Source organism: Saimiri boliviensis, chromosome 17 (assembly GCF_048565385.1).
Source record: "Saimiri boliviensis isolate mSaiBol1 chromosome 17, mSaiBol1.pri, whole genome shotgun sequence".
In the NCBI taxonomy this organism is placed as follows: domain Eukaryota; kingdom Metazoa; phylum Chordata; class Mammalia; order Primates; family Cebidae; genus Saimiri; species Saimiri boliviensis.
Genome location: NC_133465.1, coordinates 56690142 through 56714823, shown reverse-complemented (window position 1 = coordinate 56714823; position 24682 = coordinate 56690142). Strand labels below are relative to the sequence as shown.

Below are 24682 nucleotides of genomic sequence, written 5' to 3'. Positions count from 1 at the left end.
AGGAACAGAAAACCAAATACTGCACATTCTCACACAAGTGAGAGCGAACCAGTGAGAACACACGGACACACAAGAGGGGAACAGCACACAGTGGGGCCTACTGGAAGGTGGGGGGTGAGAAGAGGGAGAGGATCAGGAAAAATAACTCACAGGAACTTGGCTTCATATCTTTGTGTTGAAACAATCTGTACAGTAAACCCCCGTGACACAGTTTACCCATATAACCCGCACAGGAACCCTTGAACTTAAAAGTTAAAAACAAATTTTTTTTCTTTGGTTTTAAAATTCTGGGTAATAGTTTATACTTCTTTTTAAATTCATTTGCCTCATATTTTCTGACATGCACTTTGGAAATGTAATATATATATTTTTAAGATATTTCTTGTTTAGTTTTTGAAATGTTCAGGTGCTTCTGTGCCTTCGTGTCCTTATTTGTATGAAATCTTTCCTGGTTCCTTTGTCTGGTGTCTTTCCCCAGTTGCCCTCCACTGTTACCCATGGGCATTAGAAATCCCTTGGACGCCTTCAGATTTCCTTTTTGGAAGCTCCTGGCCCCACTCCTTTGTAATTATGTGGTGTTCCACGTTCCTGATGCTTTATTAGTTCCCAACATACTTCATAAAAGAGAGGTAATTAGTGTATTTGGCTTCTTTTTTGAATTGTTCCCCAAGATAAGCAGAGGGAAATGCTCTGTGGGTAAAAATTTACATAATAATGTGAACAGGCTTTGTCACAAAAGCTCAATGTAACCATGAGAAAAGGAAAGCATTTTATTTATGGAAAGTTTCTGTGTGTATTTATCGCTAAGAATGAAAAATTGCCACTGCGTTATGGTGGCCTCTGATTTCAGAAGCAACGTTGGTACCGTGTTCACTTAGACCGTGCCCTGCCTTTCTAACCAAACTCAAACATCTCCTTTCACTTCTGAGACTGCCCTATGCCCATTCCACCATTGATTGAAATCAAAGCCAAACCAGAACATGAAATATGAAACACTTTCCCCTCACCCACAGGAGCTTTGTAATTACGTGGCTTACAAAAAAAAAAAAAAATACTAAATTCTGCAATGAGAATGTTTAGTATAATATTTCGAACAGCTTCATACTTGCCTTCCGTGAACCATGGCGGAAGGTGACATTTTCTTGGTCAGTATGAATTGCATTCCTTCCCCACAGTGCTTGCTTTTTTTTTTTTTTTTTGACCTATTCCGTCTTCGTAGTTTGCATGTGGTGGCCCAAGCCTCTTTCCATAATTTTACCTAGGTGTTACTGCAGAACGCTGCCAGGTGGCTGCCCATCTTGGTGGGAAGTCTCCGAACCTGTTGTCCTTTTCCACTCTCAGCACCAGCGTCATTTCTGCCACAGGTTTTCCCTGAACTCAGGGCTGGGCTGAGGGTTCTTCCCTGGGTGCTCACAGCTTACATTGGCAAGATGGTCCTACCCTTGTAGGACCCTGAAATGCTCTCTTAGTGACTCTTTTCCAAACTAGACTCAAAGCTCTGGGAGGGCCCTGAGCGCACTTGATCTTTATAACCCCCAGGGCCCAGCACCATATCTGGGATGTAGCTATTGCTCGGTAAGTGTTTGTTGACCAGAAGGTAAATGAGCCAGTGTTCCCTACCCACTGTTTCTGTTACTTTCTTGCCTCCATTCCTGCCAACCCCTGTATATGACAATGACTCTTCAGTCCCAGACCTCATAGACTTGCCCCAGTCAGCTCCTTCCTGATTTCGTGTAAGAGTGACTTATTGAAAACGTCTTCCTTCCTGAAACATTCTCCTGTTGGAGGTCGGGGCTCCTGCTCACCGCTCGCCTCCCTCCTTGGCCTGTCTCTATGGTTTGGCTGACTCCTCTTGTCACCCCTCCAGTACTGGGAGCGAGGAATTCTGGTTCTCCCCACACCATCTTTTTTGAAATCACATTCGAGGTCTCCACCGTCTCTTCTAGGCAGATGCCTGAAAGGACTGGGCTTCACACAGTCCTCCCAGGCCTGCCAGGCTTTCTGGCCTTTGACCAGGAGCTTTGTGTGTGTCTGTAGAAGGAGTGACCGATGGACAAACATACGACTCTATTTTGAAAGTGGATCGGGTCCGGGCGAAGAACTCACACCTGCAATCCCAGCACTTTGGGGAGCTGAGGCAGGCAGGTTACAAGGTCAGGAGTTTAAGACCAGCCTGGCCAATATAGTGAAACCCCACCTCTACTAAAAATATAAAAATTAGCTTGGCATGGTGGCACATGCTTGTAAGGCCAGCTACTCGGGAAGCTGAGGCAGGAGAATCGCTTAAACACAGCGGGGTGGAGGTTGCGTGAGTCGAGATTGTACCAGCCTAGGCAATGGAGTGAGACTCAAAAAAAAAAAAAAAAAAAAAAAAAAAGGTGGATTGGGTATACACTATGTAATTGCAAAGACCGTAAGGATAGATGTGGGTCTTAGAAGGCCTTGCCCTTGAGTTTGCAATCAACAGGCTTATTTAATAAACAAATATGTGCTAAGGATGATGGCTCTTCACAAAACTTAGGCCATGAAATCACTGACTTCAGAGTAAAACTGTAGCTTAGAACCCAAAGAGAGAAGGACAGAGATGAGGAGGAATCGTTAGATTACTCCTCACCCTCCGAGCGCCCACCCAGAACCCTCCAGGGATCACAGCTTTAAACGCATTTCAGTGGGTTCTTTCTGAAGTTCATTCTCGGACTCTCAGTGATATTTACTACCCTTTAAATTGGTAATGTTCTTCACAAAGGGGAATGCCACAGGTTAGTTACTTCACTGGCTGTGAGGTCCCCTGAAGATTCCAAGTGTTCATTTTCTGGGTGGCTGTACATTATTTATGTGGGAACCCATATTCTTATCTCACCACTAACGACCAAGAAAGTGCTTTCAACAACCAGCAAACATCATTTATATATAGTCATTGTATAGTTACAGCAGCAGGTACTGGCTGGTGTATTAAGCAGAACACACATACACAAAGGCAGTGATTTTCAATTGGACTTTGGATTAAACTAATATATTTAATCTCTTAAGAGTTCTGACTGTATTAAACTCATTTGTAATCAGGAGCAAATGAGACTTCACTGATGCCCCAGATGTTTCTGAATGTGGCAACTTCTGTTTTCTAATTGTGATTTAGGTTTAAATAACTTTTTCACTTCTACTCACCTGTAATCTTTGTGTGCCCTTCTTTTTCCCCATGGAAGTGTTCACAGGACCCTAATTCATTGGTTTGCTAATAGCTTGTTGCTGCTTTGTCCTCAGTATTTTTAACAGACACAGACGTGCTGTCCTGTGGAGATGTCGGGGAAGAATGTCCTGTATCCCGAACTACTTGCTCTTGTTCATAGTACTTAATTTTCACTTACGGAATCATATGCTTTCTAAAAACCACCTTGGTGCATTTATTCGTTTGTTAGGGCTGTCATAACAAATTACCACAAACTTGGCAGCTTAAAATGTCAAGTGTGTTGCCTCAGTTCCGGAGGCTCGGTGCTGGTAGGGTGGGTTCCTTCTTAGAGCTGCAAGAGAGAATTTGTTCCATAACTCACCCTGGCTTCTCTTGGTTTCCCGGCAGTCTTTGGCATTCCTTGGTTTGTAGAAGGGTCACCCCAGTCTCTTCCTCCATCTTCCTGTAAGCTCTCCCAGGGTGTGTTCATGTCCAGATTTCCCTTTTTTGTAAGGATGCCAGTCATATTGGATTAGAGGCCTTACCTTATGCCAGTATGACTCCATCTTAACTAATCATATCTGCATCAGGCCTTTTTCCTAATAAGATCACGTTCTGAAGTACTACAAGTTAGGACATCAACATGAATTTTGTGGGGATAGTTTGTATTTGTTTTTATGCTGCTAAGGCATTCTCAAAACTGGATAATTTATAAAGAAAAGGAAGTTTAATGGACTCACAGTTCTGCATGGCTGGGGAGACCTGACAATCATGGTGGAAGGCGAAAGGCACATCTTACATGGCGGCAGGCAAGAGAGAGAATAAGAGCCAAGCAAAAGGTGAAACCCCTTATAAAACCATCAGATCTCATGAGACTTATTTACTACCATGAGAACAGTATGGGGGAAAGCACCCCCATGATTCAGTTATCTCCTACTGGGCTCCTCCCACAGCACATGGGAATTATGGGAGCTACAATTCCAGATGAGATTTGGGTGGGGACACAGCCAAACCATATCACAGTTCAACCCATAACAGTAGAGTTAATATCTGAAATAATCAAGTGACATTTTTATTTGGCAATTCTGGGTAGGAGAGATGGGTAGAAATAATAGTAAATTGCACGGAGTGTATTCTCACAGACCATTGAGAAAGGCAATTGTTGTCGGAGTCTAAATTATATGAAAAAACTTTGGGGATTGTTTTTGACATATGTCGTATAAAAGTAACTTATTTCCCAGATTTCTTCTCTCTTTTTTTCTGACCAGATCTTTGTCCATACTGATTGAATAATTTCCTGATATCCTTCAACAAATGGAGAAAAAGTTTGACCACATTTGTAAAATCTAATCTAACTAATATATTTATTTATGTTTCAGCTTTTTATTATGTACATTTTCATATATCTGCAAAAGCAGAGAGAATAGTATGATAAAAAACCATATGCTCTTCTTGTAGCTTTAATAATTGTCAGCTATTACCAATCTTGTTTCGTCCATCTTCTCGCCATATATATATATATATATATATATATATATATATATATTTTTTTTTTTTTTTGCTGGAGTCTTTATATTATATATATATATGCATATATATTTGCTGGAGTCATTAGAGAAATATAATGTTATACTTTCTCGCTATTGAAATTAAGGAGGAGAAAGGTAAAATGACTTAATGATAAGTATTAGGAGATACATGTTGGCTTTTACATTGTAATGAATTTAAAGAAAGAAATGCAGAAGATAAAGGAGGAGTGGGATGGGTGGGGATAGGAAAAGAGAGGATGTGAGAGATACCAGCTTCTTTACACGTTTCCCTCCCTAAGGGAACTCTGAGCTCCTCAAGGTGAGAAACTGTGTCTTGGTCTCCCAGTGAACTTCGTACCTTATAGGGAATTGGCGTAGAAAAATAGAGACACACTAAGAAAAACCTTATAGGGAATTGGTGTATAGTAAGTGTACATCAGTAAACATTTGCTGAATAATTGAACAATTAAAAGATTGAACAATGCTCCCCCAAAAGCTTGCATAGAAAGATGCAGAGACACACTCAGAAAAATACACATTTAGCTCTAGAGGAAAGAAAAAAAGACCCTGAAAGGTACATTGCTTCTTTAGGATATTTTCTCAGACATTTAAATCCTGTGTAGCATTTCTACAACCCTACCAAGAAACAGGACTGTCCTCATGTGCTAAGTGCTTATGCCCTTAGCGAGGTGGAGAGATTTCATCCTTGGCGTGAGAGCTCATTCCTCATTTGCATTAACTGGGAAGCGAAGCCTGAGTTCTGAGTGTTTTTGATTACCGTCCATCCTCTGGGAATTCTGGAGCCACACTTTGTTTTGCCTGCCATTTGAGAGAAGATTTGGGTTGCTGTGAAACTTAAAGTGATACACATTTTACTGAAGAAAGAGACTGCAGTGTCAGATGTCCGTACTGCAGGCAGACCTACACGCACATGGACCTGAGAGACGTTGAAGCAGGAGAAACAAGTCCTGTTCCACTAGACTGGAGGAGTCCTAGGACTGAAGGCAAGAGAGAGCAGGCAGAACATGCAGTCCTAATGCCCGGTCCAGCCTCCTCAACTCCTTACCACTGTCTCTCAAACCTCACTTTAAGTAATTTCAGACTGAAGAATAAGAGCCTTAAAAATACTGCAGAGAGAAGTTTGGTATTACAGTCATGATAAACCCTTGCGTAGAACATGTTGCAATGATTATTTTTTAGGATCAAAATGAGGAAACCTAACATGCACACTGGATTGTGGGTGTGCAGACATGAAGCTCGTATTACAGAGTGATGAAGGCTTTATGCCCTTATGAGATTAAAGGAAAGTTGCGTTAATCAGATGATTCTGAAATCAGAACCCAAACACTGCTTGATCTGAGCTTTAAAAAGCAAACTTTTGAGTTTCTCTTTAAACATTTTCACCTACTTTAAGAGGTTTTGTTTGGTTCCATAAAGCAGATACCCTTCCATACTGCAGGTACTCAAGATTTCATTAATGTATATTCTTAGTCGGTATCAGAAAAATCTATTTCATTGCAGTTCTGGGTTGAATATGGGAATGAGTTGAAATCAGTAAAAGAAGGGAGACTGTGTATCTGTTGGCAACGGTCAGTGTCATCATCTGCATTCTTCTGAGTGTGTGGCTTCTGGGCCGTCGTGGGTGACGAATGATCACATCCCATCACCATTCTCATATTTCCTCCTTGGCTCTGGAAGGAATTCTTTATTCTGGTGATTGCCTGACTGTTCTTGAGATTTTTCTTCCCTCAAACATCTCTAGCCCCCTGCTCTCTCCTGACTCTCTTCCCATGCCTCACACAGCCCCGTCCTTGCCACCATCAACCACAAAACTTGGTTGTTTCCAGGGCTCGCCTTGCTGTTCTCCCTCTCCATGTAGACACCTCTGAGAGCTTGGTCTATGGTCCTCTGTTGTCTTTTGGCCTCTCACCTTGAAATTCCACCTGCTTGCCTGACACATCTATCTAGGTGACCTAGCAGTATGTTATACTTAACTTGTCTCAAATGGAAACTCCTGTTTATTGTTTCATTATTTTTTATTGATATATAATAGTTGTACATATTTTGAGGGTACAGCTTGATGATATTTTGATACACACAGCTTTCAATATACCATCCAAAGTGTTCATTAGAAGCATGTGCACAGGTATCAAAATATCAGGTGCACCCCCAAAATATGTACAACTATTATATATCTACAAACAATGTGTAGTGATAAATTCAGAGCAACGGGAATATACATCATGTCAAACATTTATCTTTTGCATTGGGAACATTATAAATCTTCTAGCTATTTTGAAATATACAGTAAGTTATTAAGTATAATTTCCCTGCTGCGCTATCAATTACTAGAACTTATTCCTTCTCACAGCGTTTTTGTACCTGTTAACTAACTGGTCTTCATCCCTTTCTCCTCTTTTTTCTTTCCAGCCTCTGGTGGAAGCAGCCACCATTCCACTCTTCACCTCTGTGAGATCCACTTTTTTAGGTCCCACGTATGAGTGAGAGCATATGGTGTTTGTCTTCCTGTGCCTGGCTGCTGCCATGTAACATAATAACCTCCAGTTCTGTTCATGTTGCTGCAAATGATAGGATTTCATTCTTTTTTATGGTGGAATAATACTCTATTTTGTAGACATACTACATCTTCTTTATCCATTCATCTGTTGATGGGTGTTTAGGTTGATTCTGTATCTTGGCTGTCGTGAACGGTGCTGCAGCAAACAGAGGGTTACGGATGTCTGTTGGATAGACTGATTTCCTTTCTTTCCGATACATACCAGCAGTGGGATTGGTGGATCATATGGTAGCTCCGTGGTGAGTTGTTTTGAGAACGTCCATAGTGCTTTCTGTAGTGGCTCTGTGATTTCACATTCCTACCAGCATTCCCCTTTCTCTGCAACCTCCCCAGCATCTGTGCTTTTCTGTCCTTTTGATAATAGCCATTTTAACTGTGGTGAGACGTTACTGTGATTTTCATTTCCATTTCCTCCATATTAAGTGATGGTGAACTTTTTCCCTTCTACCTGTTGGCCATTTGTTTTGAGAAATGTCTATTCAGATCTTTTGCCCATTTAAAAATTGTGGAATGAAGCATTTGAGAATAGTTTTTCCAATTCTGTAGATTATTTCTTCACTTCCTTTTCTTTGCTGCACAGAAGCTTCTTAGCTCGATGTAATCCCATTTGTCTATTTTTGCTTTTGTTGTCTGTGTTTTTGAGGTCTTACCCAAAACTGTTGTCCAGACCAGTGCATAAAACCCCTGTTTAAACAACATGAAGAGTAGTTTCTTCTTTCAGCTTGTGTAATATTCAGGTTGCAAGTCCCCAAGTCTAACTTAATTCTTCCTTGCTCCTTGGTCTTCTCCGTTCATTTTCTGCACCCTACCACTTCTCCGTTAGTATTTAGAATTCTTTCTGTGCAAAGTACAGAAAAATTATTCAAACTGGCATGAGCAATAAAAGCATGTATGATATAACTTTGTGGATTCAAGTGTATTAAATTATATGGTGTATAAATGAAGAAAATGGCATTTTTAAAGGGTGTTTAATGGTTTATGTGACTGAGAAGTTTGAAGATGATAGCCTTGCTGGTTTCTTTATTTCTCCTGAGTCTTCTGTACTCGCAGTTTCATCATAAGGCTCACCTCTTAGCTGTAGAATGGTAACACCTTTTACTCAGTTGCTCTGGCCGGAAGCTGGGGGCCATTTTTGACTCTTCTTTCCTTCACATCCCACATTCAATCTTACAGCCCTGTCTTCAAAGTATATATCAGGTTCAACCAGGGAAGAATGCACACAAGGTGCTCACTCATCTTTGCTGAAATTAGAGAAAAAGAAGGCAAGGAAAGAATTATAAGATGAATCTTCTAAAGAAGGGGGAGCTAAGAGGCTTGCCTGCTTAGAAATGGGAATACTGGGATTTTTGAAAGAGTTCATTGGGAGCATGTGCACAGTTGGTTAAAAGCAGAATAATGTGCTGTCTGAAGAATGACATTCTTTATAAATATGTGATAGAGTGTGTTTATTTGGTTTGCTTTCATACAACTTTTACCATGTATCCCAGGAGACTTCTCATTGTTACAAATCTGAAAACAATAATTTTCTTTTAACACACAGATATAATATAAGCTAACTTTTTCATTACTTTCCCTACGAAGCTGAAAGGAGTTGACTTGCCTTAGAGATTTTCATTTCGTTGGAAGGCGTATTCTACTGTGACGATGCCTTTCATTAATTCCTTCCAGCTAAGCAAAATTTAATTAAAACCATCGCACATGATGGCAACCATTTATGTATTTAAAAAAAGAACTCAAGGAAGCTCAGCTACCAGCCTTCTATTCTATACAAAGTCTAACTATTATATTTAGTAGGCTCTTTCCAGAATTCAGAATTTGTTGCATAACGGCTTTTCTTCATTAATTTTGGATAATAGGGAATTTCTGTGCCTGTGTTCCATTTTACATGACTGTGACCTGAATTTGAAATGACGTGGACTTGAGGGTGAAAGGAAAGGAAATTATTTTTTGAAGGAGAAATGGAAAATGACCCTGAGCGGTGCATATACACATATATGAATATAGCAATCCATGTTAGGTGTACATAGGGATGGTCCCATTTTACATCTAGATTAAGTGACAAAATGTCTCAGTAGTTTGGCAGGAAAGTCAAGCCTGCAGCCTGAGGGGCCTGGCTTTCACCATCATTATTGACAATTATGTGTGCAAGCCAGCAGGGAGGGTGCAAGGAACACATCTCCAGTCCTCAAAGATGATGTGAGTCCTTTGCTCTGAAGTCTGAATTCTCCCCGACCCCCACTTCTCCACTTTATGCCAGCACTGATTGTATTTAGAATTTTGTAGATTGGAAGCAAATACTTCCTTTATCTTTATTTTCCTTTCCTTTTCTCTCTCTCCTTCTTTCCATTTTTTTTTCTTTTTTCTTTTTTTGTTGAGACAGGGTCTCACTGTCACCCAGGCTGGAGTGACAGTGTGTGATCTCAGCTCACTGCAACTTCCACCTCCCGGGTTCAATCCGTCCTCCTGCCTCAGCCACCCAAGTAGCTGTGATTACAGGCATGCACCACCACACCCAGCTAAGTTTTGAAATTTTAGTAGAAACAGGGAGGGTTTTACCATATTGGCCAGACTGGTCTCAAACTCTTGACCTCAAGTGATCTGTCCGTCTGGGCCTCCCAAAGTGCTAGGATTACAGGTGTGAGCCACCACACATAGTCCAAATACTCTTTTCTTTTTCCTTCTTTGCTTTTCCCTCCCCACCTCTCCCCTTCCTTCCCTTCCCCTGCCCTCCCTTCCCCTCCCCTCCCCTTCCCTTCTTTTTTTCTTTCATTTTTTTTATTTTTTAAAAAAATCTTTCTTTCTTTCTCTCTTTCTCTTTTTCTTTCGTTTCTTTTTTTGGGACAGAGTCTCACACTGTCGCCCATGCTGTAATGCAATGGCATGATCCTGGCTCACTGCAACCTCTGCCTCCCGGGTTCACAGGATTCTCCTGCCTTAGCCTCCTGAGTAGCTGGGCTTACAGGTGCACACCACCACACCTGGCTAACTTTTTGTGTTTTTACTAGAGATGGGGTTTCACTATGTTGGCCAGACTGGTCTCAGACTCCTGACCTCATGATCTACCCACCTTGGCCTCCCAGAGTGCTGGGGTTACAGGTGTGATCCGCCGTGCCTGAGCTCGCTCTTATCATAATGAACTCAAGTGTGAACATAAGTAATCGTAAAAAGTCTAACACAAGGCTCTTACTGCCTCTTCCTATGCCTCTTATTTATAGTTCCATAAATATTGCTCTGGGTTGATTACTGTAAAATTTTTTATTGTAGGTTATGTATAAGATTTACCATTTTAAATGTACTAGTCAGTGGCATTAAGTACATTTCCAGTGTTATGCAACCATCACTACCCTCCATTTCCAGAACTCACTTTTATCATTTCACACAAACTCTATACCTGTTAATCTCTAACTCTCTATTCTCCCCCTGGCCCAAAACTGATCACCTCTATTCTAATTTGTGTGTCTATACATTTGCCTATGCTAGGTACCTCATATAAGTGGAACCATACAATATTTGCCCTTTTGTGTCTGGCTTATTTCACTTAGCATAACACTCTCAAGGGTCATGGATGATGTAACGTGGGTCAGTGTTTCATTTTTTAAGGTTGAGTAATATTTCATTGTATGTGTATACCACATTTTCTTTGTTCTTCATTGATGGATATTTGGGTTGTTTCTTAATGTCTGACTATCATGAATAATGCTGCAGTGGACACTGGTGTGCAGATACCTGTTTGGGTCCTTGCTTTTGATTCTTTTGGGTCTATGTCTAGGAGTGGAATTGCTGGGTCATTTGGTAATTTTATGTTTAATTTTGGAAAGAACCAACAAACTGATTCCTCAGCGACTATAACATTTTACATTCCCAGCAGCAATGGACATGGGCTCCAGTTTCTGTGTACCCTTGCCAACACTTGTCATTTGATCCATTATTTTCTTTACTTTTTTCTTTTCTTTTTCTTTTGAGATGGAATCTTCTCTGTTGCCCAGGCTGGAGTGTAGTGGCACCTATCTCAGCTCACTGCAACCTCTGCCTCTCTGGTTCAAGTGATTCTCCTGCCTCAGCCTCCCGAGTAGCTGGGATAATAGGCGTGTGCTAGCATGCCTGGCTAATTTTTGTATTTTTAGTAGAGACGGGGTTTCTCCATGTTGACCAGGCTGGTCTCAAACTCCTGACTTCAAGTGATCTGCCCATCTCAGCCTCCCAAAATGCTGGGATTATAGGCATGAGCCATTGTGCCCGGCCCCATTTTTTTCTTTTTTAACTAATAGCCGTTTTAATGGATATGAAGTGGTGATGGATTACTTTTAACTGGAATTTTCCCTCAGCTTGGAACCATGGCTGGTGTGTGTGTGTGTGTGTGTGATTCATGTTGGTTTCACGTCTCTGGAGGAGTTTGCCTTGATGGCTAGCCAGCACTGTGCTGCAGCTGATTCCTGTATCTGTGGCATCACTTTGTCAGTTTCTTTTTTTTTTTTTTTTTTTCTGTAAACCTCTCTCCATGAATGGAGTATGGAAAAAGTCTCTGGACTTACCATTTGCTCAAGATCACTCTAGGAAACATTGTCCAGGGTTGAGAGCCCCAGCTCATCCATCCACAGGATGACTTTTGACACAGTAACAAGGCACTCTCAGGTCCCTGTGTACAGCTAATGGGCCAAGACTCCTTGTCGCTAAATTATTTAGATTAGTGGGGGGAGCAGCGTCAGGGGGAGTGCTGTTTTCTTCACACTGAGCATTCGGCTTCAGCACACACTTGGCTGGTTTTTGTTCTCTTTAAGCTCATGAGCACAATTGAGAACCACTGTTCTCAACATGGCAGCGTCAAAATACACCTCTGTTTTTCCCAAAATTTTTATAATTTTTTTTTTTTTTTTTTTAAAGAGGGAGTCTTGCTCTGTCACCCAGGCTGGACTGGAGTGCAGTAGTGTGATCTTGGTTCACTGCAACCTCTGCCTCCCAGATTCAAGTGATTCTCCTGCCTCAGCCTCCCAAGTATCTGGGATTATAGGCACAGGCCACTGAGCCTGGCTAATTTTTGTGTTTTCAGTAGAGATGGGTTTTCACCACATTGGCCAGGGTGGTCTCTAACTTCTGACTTCAAGTGATCTGCCCACCTCAGCCTCCCAAAGTGCTGCGATTATAGGCGTGAGTCACTGCACCTGGCCATATGGAGCTAAACATAGGTGACTGTTACTTACTCTGTTTCTGAAATGTACTTCTGACAAGCAGTGAAAGCTCTCCTTAATTTCCGTTTAGTTTACTTCCATAAGCAAGATTAGCAATTAATACAGATCACTGTTTTGGGCGTTCTCAGTTTTGAAGGCAGGTAACGTCAAGATCCGTTATTGGTTAAGTCTGTGGTCTTTATTTAATTTTTTTGTCCCACCACGTCATTAGCTCAGTGTGATTTGTGCATCTCACGTGTCATCCGTCACTGCTGGGGAGCATATGCATATCATGTAGAGGATTAGAGAAAAGTGATTTTGTGCTTAGAAAGTAATTGAATGAAGATTTACTTTGTGACTGGAAGCCGTAGGATAGCTTCCTGTTTAAAAATCTCTCATTGGGTTATATAACCAGAGGCGACCCATAGTCTTTGAAGATAAGGCTCCATCTTTGAGTGAGTCTTTTTTGGATGGCGTATGTTTGCTCGAGCGAAGACTTGTTGAAGGGCCAAGAGTGGCCTCAGGACAGTCGTCAGGTAGAATCTATGATACATCTTCACTTCCTTCCAGCTGAGAGACTGTCTTTAAGTTGTCTTCCTGCCAAGGTCAGGCAGATGTTTATGGAAGGTTTGCTATGTAACAGGTACCAGTTACTACCCTTGTCTCCAATTTCCTTTGCTTCACAAACCATGGTGAGATGAATTCCTTTAGAGTTCCAAATATTAAAAAAAGACCAAAAACTATAGCTCCTGATTTTTAGCCGGGGGAAAGCCGATACCGTCTGTCTCTAGGTAAACCCAGCACATCCTTTTGTTTTACTGAGCCAGTTTTTTCCTCTTTCAACAACACTAGCAAGACTTCTCAAATGTCTTCATTAGATTATTTTACAAAATATGCATTACCCAACTTAGTTTGAAACTTGAACCCAAAGGTCAAGGCCAGCCATCTGTGATTTTTGGAACCTCTGGCTGTTGCTCAATTTTCTGGGGCAGTCTTTCCCAGGCACATGCTGCATCCAGCCAGCATCAGCCAACCTCCAAGCTCCTCTTCCCTGTTAACCCTCATGGCAGGTGGGGGTATTAGGGAGGAGAGGGGGCATCTGGGCCTTCTCTACTTAGTAACCCAGGATTGGGCACATTCTGTTTCTTCTTTCATTGGAGATCATCCATTCTGAATTTTGAGTCTTTCAATAGCTTAGAGGGGTCTTTAACCCTCAGATAACAAATCTATGAGTGACTGTCTCAAACACACAGCCCTTCTCTCTGCCTCTCATAGGGTGAATCCAGTCCTTAAGATGGGAAGCTTTCATTTAAGGAAGGTGGGGAGGGGATAGTTAAGGCAGGTTGGGAGGGAATCATTTTGCGATAGATAAGGCTTTTTGCTGCCTCTGCAAATTTTGCTGGATAATGAGGGCCTGGGTCTTTTTAGGATACACTTTGACATAAGAGATTTTTTGAGGTGTGCAATAGAAATACTTCCAGCTGGAGATAAATAATTGCATTGACCTGTCAATTGTAGACAGAAAGAACAGATACAAAAAGCAAACTATTCTTCTATGGGATTTGATAAGTGTGAATTTTCTTAACAGTGTTCATCTGAATGTGGAGGTGTTATTTTTTTTTTTTAAAGAGATGACAGGCCTAAATGTTTGAACGATTAAATAGGGAATGGGAATGCTTAGTTTCTTCCCAAAACACTGTATCTGTAATAAACCATGATGAGGAAATAATGGTCCTGTAACCTTTTTCCTGTGGTAATTTATCTTCCTAATTCCAGTGGATGAAAGATGAGTCTGTGCCTGGGGAGAGAGAGCAGATCAGATTAATTTGCACCATCACGGTGTGGCTTTATTATCCATCCTTGGAGAGTTTTGCAATCAAGATGCTTTTAGCAGAAACACAGTGGGAAGGCCACTCCTCTCAGGGCTTGTAGGAGCTAAGCACTGCCCTTTGAGTGTTTCTGTGCTGCCCAGGCAGCCAAGAGGGCTCTTTTCTCCACTTCACACTTATCTCCTCCTGCCCCTGACTGTGCATGGCCGGCCGACAGGTGTGGCTAGTGTGCTCCGCAGCCAGCAGGATCCCTCAGTCAGGTCGCCTCCCCCTCTAAAGGGATGCTCGCTTTAAGAGATCTCCACCTGTCACCTTTCTGTGGGTGGTTCCTGTTTGTATAACTGGCTCTTTGTCTGCTCAAGGCCAGGCATCCATTTCCTTTTTGAAAAACTATATTTTTACAGTAACATGGCATCACGAATACCTTTAAAATGTGTATTTTTACAATCATATTATATTATAATTATCTTAAAAGAAAACTCTTTAAAAATAATTATCTATGATTCTGTTTCTCTAATATACCCACATCTTTATCCTCTGGGTTTTTACATATGTGTGTATGTGTATATCTATGTAGGTATATTTGTGTGTGTGTCTATTTTGTCATGTACTCATTTTCCTGTTACCCATGTAAACAATTTTGGCATCAGCTCTATTCCCTTTCTGCTCCAGAAATCCTGCCAGTGGATATGACATGGTGAAAGGAGAGGGGACTGTGGTGTCAAGCAATGCTTAGTGTGAATCCTGGCTCCATCGCATGGTGAATTACCTTGGGAAAGACCTTCATTTGTTTGTTGGTTCATTCCTCTATCCATTTGCTGGTCTTCCCTGCGTCCCTTCCTGTCTCCCATTCACAAGCATTCACTTTACTGTTGTACAGCTGGATGCGAGGGGTCTGGGCACCATTTTCCTATCATACACACACACACACACATACACACACACACAGCAGGCCAGATGCGGTGTCTCACACCTATAATCCCATCACTTTGGGAGACTTAGGCAGGTGGATCACTTGGTCAGGAGTTCGAGACCAGCCTGGCCAACATGGTGAAACCCCATCTCTACTAAAAATACAAAAATTAGCCAGGCATGGTGGTACGTGCCTATAATCCCAGCTACTCGGGAGGCTGAGGCAGGAGAATTGCTTGAACCTGGGAGGTTTAGGTTGCAGTGAGCCGAGATCGCACCATTGCACTCCAGTTCTAGGTGACAGAGCAAGACTATGTCTCAGGGTAAAAGAGAGAGAGAGAGAGAGAGAGAGAGAGAGAGAGAGAGAGAGAGAGAGAGAAAGAGAAAGAGATTACAGTATATTAAGGAGTACTGTTGTGAGGATTCAATTTAGAATGCATGTGAAGGGACCCAGCACAGCAGCAGCAACCTGGCACATGGTAGGATGCTCAGTGAATGGTGCTGTGTGGTCAGTCAGCAAGTCTCATCATTCTGTAATTTCCCTGGCCCCTGTTACTTCCATTTCTTAGCAGCCTGCATAATGATGGATAATTACTTTTATACCTAGACTATGCCAGAGGCTTCTAACTGGGCATTATAGGCCTCAATCTATTCTGTTAAATTCTTCCTATTACCACCATTTGCGCTTCTAAAGCATTGCTTTTTGTCCTCTGTTACTCTTGGTTCAGAACCTTTCAGTGACTTCCAAGGCTCTCAGTTTCTGACTGGCTACTCAAGGCCCTCTCAGTACTCTTGGCTCCACTTGGGATTTCAGCTCTGAGCCATCCTGCCACCCTCTTCCACCTACGGAAATGACTCAGCCTCTGTGGTCTTCTCTATCTCCTGCCATATGGGCAGGGAACTGCATTATCATGGGTGAGAGGAGAAAATAGCCTGTGAGCCACAAAGTTGGGAAGTTCTAACCTTCCTTGTGCAGTGTCTTAGTTTGTTTTTGCTGCTGTAACAGAATACCTGAGACTAGGTAATTTATAAAGAACAGAAATTTGTTTTCTCGTAGTTCTGGAGGCTGGGAAGTCCAGGTGCCAGCATTAGGCAAGGGCCTTTTTACTGCATGTTTCCAGGGGAAGGAAGACCTTGTTCTCATGTGGCAGATGGCAGAAGGACAAAGAGACAGAAGGGGGACTCTACTCACCCTTTTATAATGACATTAATTCCAACCCTGAGGGCAAAGCCCCCATGACCCGGTTACCTCTCAGGGGTCCCATCTCCCAAAACTGCCACTGTGTCAACTAAATTTCAACATGGGTTTTGGAACTGACACACAATCAAACCATAGCATGCAGAAAAAACATATGACTAACCTAGTATTTCTGACGATATACTGTTTTTTAACTTGTTATTATTCAGCAAATAATAGAGTAGTAGATGATACCTTTTTGGAGCCAGACTTCTAGCTTTCAAGGAGAAACTAACTAGGTCATTTATTTTTTGCATCCTCTATATTATTACCATCAATAAAAACCTCTTAGGGGGCCATATGCAGGTGCTCATGCCTATAATCCCTGCACTTTGGGAGGCTGAGATGGACGGATTGCTTGAGCTCGGGAGTTCGAGACTAGCCTGGGCAACATGGAGAAACCATGTCTCCACAAAAATGTAAAAATTAGCAGATTGTGGTGGAACTCGCCTGTATTCCCAGTGAATTGGGGGTCTGAGGCAGGGGAATTGCTTGAACCCGGGAGGTTGAGGCTGCCGTGAGCCAAGATCACCCTACTGCATTCCAGCCTAGGTGACAAAGTGAAACCCTGTCTTAAACAAACAAAACAACAACAAAAATAACCTCTTAGGGTTATTTTTCTATAATAGTTATTTTGTTGATTCATCCTCAGGACTGTTTATCAAACCCATGTTAAGCTTTGAAAATATTTACTCTGTAGTGGATTTTGCTGAATTTGCGGGAACTTTTCCAACTGGTGACAGTATCTGCAGCAAAAAGGCAGATACAAGAAGGTGTTAGGGTTTTTCCTAAGGTTTTTTTTTATTATTTCAGAAAGGTCTGGTCTGTTTTCTGTAGATTGCATTTGTGTCTTAATTAGTTTATTAAGGTCAGAATTCTGCTGAGGAATTCCTGCAACTCACATTTAGGGATATCCATATTATTTATGATCAGTTATTCTCTTTATATTTTACTTCACCCACAGAATATAATGTTTACATACATTTATATGTGCATGTTAGTGTGTTGTTATAGGATGGTGCAAAGTATTTTATTTTATTTTTTGAGAGGGAGTTTCACTCTTGTCACCTAGGCTGGATTGCAGTGGCATGAATCTTGGCTCACTGCAACCTCCACCTCCTGGGTTCAAGCGATTCTCCTGCCTCACCCTCCTGAGTAGGTGATTACAGGCATCCATCACCATGTACAGCTAATTTTTTTTTTTTTTTGTATTTTTAGTGGGGATAGGGTTTTACCATGTTGGCCAGGCTGCTCTCCAGCTCCTGACCTCAGGTGATCCACCTGCCTTGGCCTCCTGTAGTGCTGGGATTATAGGAGTGAACCACCCTGCCTGGCTAGGATGGTGCAAAGTATTTTAAATTTTGATTCCTGGTTTCTCCTTTGCGAAACTGTCTTACAGTCTGACTCTCCTCTCCCTCAACTTCAGAGAGTAAGAGCCAGTTTTTGTGGCCCTGTCAGTGCTGGCATCTTGGGCATCTGTTATCGATGAGTCTAATCAATACCAAATGTCGCTGATTCTCGAATGAAATGCCTTCTGATTGCTGTTTATAAGCTTCTGTCTGTAGTGAAATTAAATTGACTTCTAACAGCAAGTATCTCTGTTTGGAAAACAAAGTTCGTTATGTTAAATCATGTCTATTCTAATTTTAGTTTTCTCTTCTCTCTACCAGTTTGCTGTTTTGTGGTCCACAAGAGGTGCCATGAATTTGTTACTTTTTCCTGTCCGGGTGCAGATAAGGGACCCGACACTGATGTAAGTAGTCCGGAAATCGTGATTTGATGTCAATGTGGATTTCTGAGCTTTAGTTTTTTTTAACGCCTGTGCAACTGTTGTTTTGGCACATGCTGATAATGGAAAGACTTGGTTAGTTTCATAGAACTTTGGCTTGTACTAATGAACAGATTTGTAGCCCATTTGAGCCTCAGACTACTTCTCAGAGAAATTCTTGGAGGAGAATGTCTTGTTAGCATGTACTGTCCCACTCTGGGCAGCTGCATTGACTAAATCCACCAAATTTATCTTAATACCTTTCATAAACACAATGCAGTTGTTGACAAATTTTACAATGCACATTTATCACCCTTCAGTTTCTTTCCTTTATTATTATTATTATTTTTTCTTGAGATGGAATCTTACTCTATTGCCCAGGCTGGAGTGCAGTGGCACGATTTCAGCTCACTGCAGCCTCCACCTTCCAGGTTCGAGCAATTCTTCTGCCTCAGCCTCCTTAGCGGCTGGGACTACAGGCATGCACCACCACACCCAGCTAATTTTTGTATTTTTATTAGAGATGGGGTTTCATCATGTTGGCAGGCTGTTCTTGAACTTCTGACCTCAAGTGATCTTCCTATCTTGGCTTCCCAAAGTGCTGGGATTACAGGTGTGAGCTAGCAGGCCCAGCCACCCTTTACTTTACTTCTAGGGTGAAATAAACCAATAGAGGCTTCATTGCTTTGGGCCAGTGTAACAAACTGCTCCTGGTTTACTCCATGAGATTATTGCTGCCTTTTTGGTGTATGTTATCAATGCTGCTGATGATTGAAATAATTTAGCATCCGTTTCACTGAACAGTGATCTCTGAAGTTGCCCATGTGTGAACACATAATTTCCTCTCTTTGTGTCCTTATTCTGACAGTCTCTGTTGCGTCTCCTGTGTATTTAAAAATGGGATCCACAAAGGAGTCACAGAGAATACCGTCTAAAAATATGTTGGGTGGACAGAAACTTGAGATGTTATATGGAAAGTAATATTTTAACTGAATGAAAAAATAGGCAGGCTTAAAAGAGTAGTCATTTTTGTTCTGAATTGCTTTGCCTGATCTGTTTAATCACTCAGGTTGTGTGTTTCAAGTGATTCCCATCTTGAATGCTTGTTCCCATCAGGAAACTTAGATTTCAAAGTAGCTTTCTCCGTGCAGGCAGGGCTAAATTCTTCCCTTTGTGGAAGGTGACATTTTTGCAGCAGGCTCTGAGGGATTCCGATTTGCTTTGTTGTAACAGAAGCAAGAAGGAAGTTACTGTTTGATGCCCAGTGCACAGGAAGGTGCCACGATAGGGTTAGGATGCTCCTGGAGGCAAGAGAGAGTGCCTGTTGTGGGCTCTGAGCCACCACGGGTTTCACAAAGACCTGCAGGACATGGGACCCAGAGGAAATTCAGGTGTCATCTTGTTTTATACCGTCATGGACAAGGAAGCCCAAGTCCATGAATGTTGAGTGACTTGCCTGCCTACAAACAAAACTAGTGTCATTCCCCCATCCTCCACCCCCGCCGCTTTCCATATGTCTCTTCTGGAATATTGTCTTCCTTTGGGGCTCTTTAGAGATAAGAAGTAGCTAGAATATAAAGTACTAACTTTTCCAAAAAGTCGAGTCCCATTGCACTTGTTTGGAGTTGTCTAAACCCTCACATCATAGCCTTTCACTTCCGTGCTCATCATTCTCATCTTCATCTTCCCATTTTTTTCTTCTTTCCTCTTTTCTTTCTCCTCCCATTTCTACCCCATCAAGCATGGGGAGGAAGGATGGGCAGGCTTCATATCCTGAAGCCTGGATGTGAAGGCCCTCCCTGGAAAAGGCTATTTCAGACAAAGGCGAGGAGCAAATGAGAATGCCAGGATGTGGGAAGGAGTTTAATCAATAACAAACAGAAAGCTGGGAGTTGGGTATCTGGCTTAGGATTTGGGGAGCACTCTCGGGAGCATTGGGGGCCCAGGAAACGTTTTAGCCTAAAAATGATGTGTAACAAAGGTTACTCTGGTTGCCTTGTAAGAAATGGATTGGGCAGGAAGTGCACTTGGTGTACTGGTGGAGATGGGGGAGTAGCGAAGGCTGGAGAATACTGTGTAGAGGTACCTCCCCTCTGGGCGATGGGACGGGGGATGGGTGTAGTTGGACGCAGTGGGGATGGACAGACTCAACTCACTGAAGATACGTTTAGGAGCCAGATCTGCAGTTCTTGGTCATTGTTGCATCAGGGAAATGGAGATGTTGAAAATGACCACCTGGCTTCTGGCATAAACACGTAACAGAGGAATGTTAAAGTCCTGGGGACTCTGGAGGTAGAGTGTGTATATGGGAGAGTGAGATGGGGGCACATCAGTGGGTTTTACTTTGGTCATTTTCTTAGTCTGTGCCAGTTGCTAACACAAGATACTGTGGACTGAGTAATTTATAATTAATAGGACTTATATTTTCACAGTTCCAGAGGCTGGGAAGTCCAAGATCAAGGTGCCAGCAGATTCCGTATCTGGCGCAAGCTGGGCTCTGCTTCCTGGATGGTACCTTTTTGCTGTGTACTCACATGGCAGAAGGGCTAAAAGGGGAAAAGGGGATGAGCATTTCCCTTGTACATCTTTTATAAGGGAGGTGATACCATTTAGGAAGGCTCCACCTCATGGCTGAATCACCTCCTAAAGGGCCCACCTCTTAATACGATCACATTGGCAGTTAAGTTTTAGCATATGAATTTTTGGGGACACAGACCATTAGTAGACACATTCAGCGGTAGATGTCCGACACTGGGTGTCCAGTGTGGCAGTCAGAAGTGGGATATGTCCTGAAGATCAAGATTCCTATGATTTTTCTTAAGGTCTTGGATGTGGATCATTTTGATAAGAGAGTACTGAGTGGGGAGAGAAGGGTTTAGGTCCCAGGGGAGAGCTTTAAGGAACTCCAACATGTTGCATGGGAGAGGAAGATCAGAGTAGGGAAACCAAGAAGGGGTAGCCAGAAAAGTGGGAAAAAAACTAGGGGAGTGTGGTGCTGACTGAATGATTTCCTAAGAGGGCCATAGTCCAACACTGTGATCCCTGTGTTATGAATTCTCGACGTTGTTGATATTGCACATAAGTGGGTAGCATATAGTTTGTAAAGGACAATCTTATTTACACGGAAAGTCTTGGTTTCTGCCCACCATGGGTCAGCTGATGCCTATTAATTATTTTTGGTAACTCCTTTCATGCTTGAAATTTTTATCCTGTTTGGCTGATTATTATGGGGTTATCCTACTCATAGGGTCTGGAGCCAGGTAAAAAGCTTTAGAAAAGATCCTCCATGCAAAATGTAACAGAAACATACCTGCAAGTTGATGTCCAGCCATGTCCCACTCCTATTCATCTTGTGTCGACTTTCCGTAGCTGCCAAGTCTTACATTTAATATCCTTGAAAGTGAAGATGATGAGATGAATTTTATTTTAATGTGAAAGAGAAAGAGGTATATTAAGCATTCAGTGCAGTCCTGCCTGTTTGGTTCGTAACAGATCACGCATTCACTCTCTTCCAAGGAGGCAATTTGCTTTTTGGTCTTTGCAGCAGGAGACCTATGACTACGACTTTCTGCAGCCCATGCCTGCGATGCGTGGACTGGCTGCGTGCAGAATGATTTGACTTACTGTGCAAATCTGTATGCAAATCTTACGAAGACACAAGATGGCCAGACTGTCCTGTACCAGGGAGGTAGCTGGAAGAGCACAAGGGCGTCACAAGATAGAACGGAGCTGAGATGTTAGGATTTTCTTACCTTATCCTTTTCTCAATACCATTTTTCTGCCAATTCCAGAAGTATTGAGCCAGAAGAGGTGTTTAGGAGTTATCTGGGTTAACCTTATTTTGTTGATGAGACAACGAAGGCGAAACTGGTCTGGGGTGCTGTCACGTGTTGTCTTTTTGAGTATCTGGCGCGCTTGCAGTTGAATATTTCAAGGCAGTTGGCCATGAAGAGAAACGACACGTTGGTGGCTTGGCTGGGTTGCACTTCCAGTGGAGCGCATTGACGGCTATTCCTTGGTGCATTTGTTGAAAATTCTGGTCAGGTGTTTAGAAAACTAGCAGGCTAATTTTACCATCTTGAGATGGTAAAATTGTGCGGTCCTTTTCAGTGTTTTAGAAATTGATCAAATAAAAAAATGCCTGCTAGCAGACGTGAGAAAGACCAGTGAAAAAAATGTCAGGTTTCAGAATTTCAGCGTAAAACTTTAAAAATTTTAAATTAATTTTTTTTTTCATACCACAGATAATGGTTAAGATGTCCTGTGCATGTGCTGCTTAATAATACCTTAACTGAGCTTGGCAGACTCTAACACGTTCGCAGACGGGGAAAAAGAAGTTCCAGTCCTTATGAAATCCTCAAATACCGTACCTGCTCTGCCATCTTCAAGATGAAAGGATGGGAAAAGTACTGAGAAATAGCAGTACCCAGTTACAGTAGCCAGATGGGAAGACATTACAAAGTTCTTTTGAACAGAGATGCTCTTCAAGACTGAAGGAGCAGTCGTAGCTGAGAGTATGCATTGGTGCGGGGAATCTTGGTGAAGAAAAGGTTCCTGTGTTCAGCAGAAGGACCCTTTGTGGAGATCCTCAGGCCAATTTCTCAAGGATCCTCTGCCCCTTCTGGGTGAGATTTCATTCTGTACCAGCAAATCTAGAGCAAAAAGCTGAGCATTTCCTAGACTTTAAGTGAGTCCCCATACACGCTGAGTAGAGGAGAAACAAAAGCAGAAAACTTCAAAGAACCTAAGGTTAGTGGTGAGCTCATTCCCTGGTGCTGCCTCTGTTTGCAGCCAGGGCTCAGACTTGGATGCTGCGGTTTGTGACTCACCGAACGAGCAGCTGTCTTCTTACCTGGTGTTGGGAAGGCACTTAGAGTTGGTGCAGGATTTGTGTTTCCAGGTGTGTGGCCCCAGAATGCAGCTTGGAGCTCTGCCCAGTACCCTAGTCCTGCATCTGAAGTTTCATAAGACAACATCAAATAAGACAAATATGCTCTGTGTTTAGAAATGCTTCCTTCCCCTCTCCACCAAATTAAGATGCAGACTCAGGCATGGACAGGTAGGAGAGTAGGGCCTTGCTTTTTGGGGCAGTGGGAGTAGTGAGTGTGGCTTTGCTCTGCTGAAGGGCAGCCAGTGCCCATGCTTCTTTGGTGGCCATTGATCACCTGCTTCCGTGAGCTTCTCTTCCCTTCTCTGGCCATGATTAGGTGAGGCAGATTCGGGAAGGGCTAGTGGTATGGGGTCTGCAGGGCTGCCTCTTCTCAGACTTCTTCCTCTCACTTCTTAAAACCTTAACTCTGCTGAGCACAGTGGCTCACGCCTGTAATCCCAGCACTTTGGGAGGCCAAGGCAGATGGATCATGAGGTCAGGGGACTGAGACCAGCCTCGCTAACATGGTGAAACCCCGTCTCTACTAAAAATACAAAAAAAAAAAAAAAAAGGCCGGGTGTGGTGGTGGGCACCTGTAGTCCCAGCTACTCCTGAGGCTGAGGCAGGAGAATCGCTTGAACCGGAGGTGGAGGTTGCAGTGAGCTGAGATCCCGCCATTGTACTCCAGCCTGGACAACAGAGCAAGACTCTGTCTCAAAAAAGAAAAACCAAAAATAACAAAAACAAAAACAAGAAGAACCTTAGCTCACCAGCATCGTCTATCTCTTAGAACAGTTTCCATTCATCTTGGGTTGTGTCCGTTCGTGAAGCCTACCCTGCTATGAAGAGGAAGAACTGGAGGCTTCCCCTCATGCATCTGTGCATAGATGTGTGGATATGTATTTGTGTGTCTGTGTTTATTAGCACATTCAGTCCTTTTTAAAATTCTTTGTTTTCTCTATGTGTCTTCAGTGAGAAAGCGCTGCAAAGCAGCACTTTGAGAGAATCAGACCAATCTCAAGTTCTGCATTTAAGGCCACAATATACAACTCCCCCTGCCCCCCAGCTTTCTAATCCAAGGTTGTAGGAAGAGAAGCTGTTCTTATGTGATGACCATAAAATAACACACATGCTAAACAACTCTTTGCACATAATTTTTAGAATGTTTATTCTGTGCACTGGATATATGAACGTTTGAGAAAGTGCAGGGTGGTGGGGCGAGAGTGGGAGACGGATTCCTTAAAAGGCTTCAAGCATCCTGAGGTAGTAAGCATTCCTTGCATTTTTTTGGAGCCATTATGTTTTTATCTTGAGCATTTTTTTTACCAGTGACCCTGGCTTCTCTGGGGAGAAACGGTTCACACAGTGTTTTGCACTTTATATGTTTGAACTATCCCGGTGAGCAGAATTCAGGTGACTTCCCTGGTGATTGCTACACCTCACCTGGGACACAACCACCATGTTTACTGGTGACATCACAGATTCGCTGAAGCCTACCAAAATGTTTGGAAGGGGATAAAATGAATAAAGTGATTAACTTGTTAAAAGATAGGGAGGCTTGCTTCAGACCTGGGTACACCTTCAAGTCGGTGAAGATCGTTAATACTCATCTATTTGAAGAAGCTGAG

The 24682-nt window shown here is 42.5% G+C and overlaps 1 protein-coding gene across 2 annotated transcripts in view; it reads left to right on the top strand.

The window, feature by feature from the left end:
- The window catches only part of PRKCA (protein kinase C alpha), a 488104-nt gene that overhangs the window by 174664 nt on the left and 288758 nt on the right, over positions 1-24682 (top strand). For both annotated transcript variants that reach the window (XM_039476591.2, XM_039476590.2), the window contains exon 3: positions 18087-18169. In XM_039476591.2, the coding sequence (XP_039332525.1) occupies positions 18087-18169 (83 nt within the window). The remainder of the gene's footprint in view (positions 1-18086; positions 18170-24682) is intronic.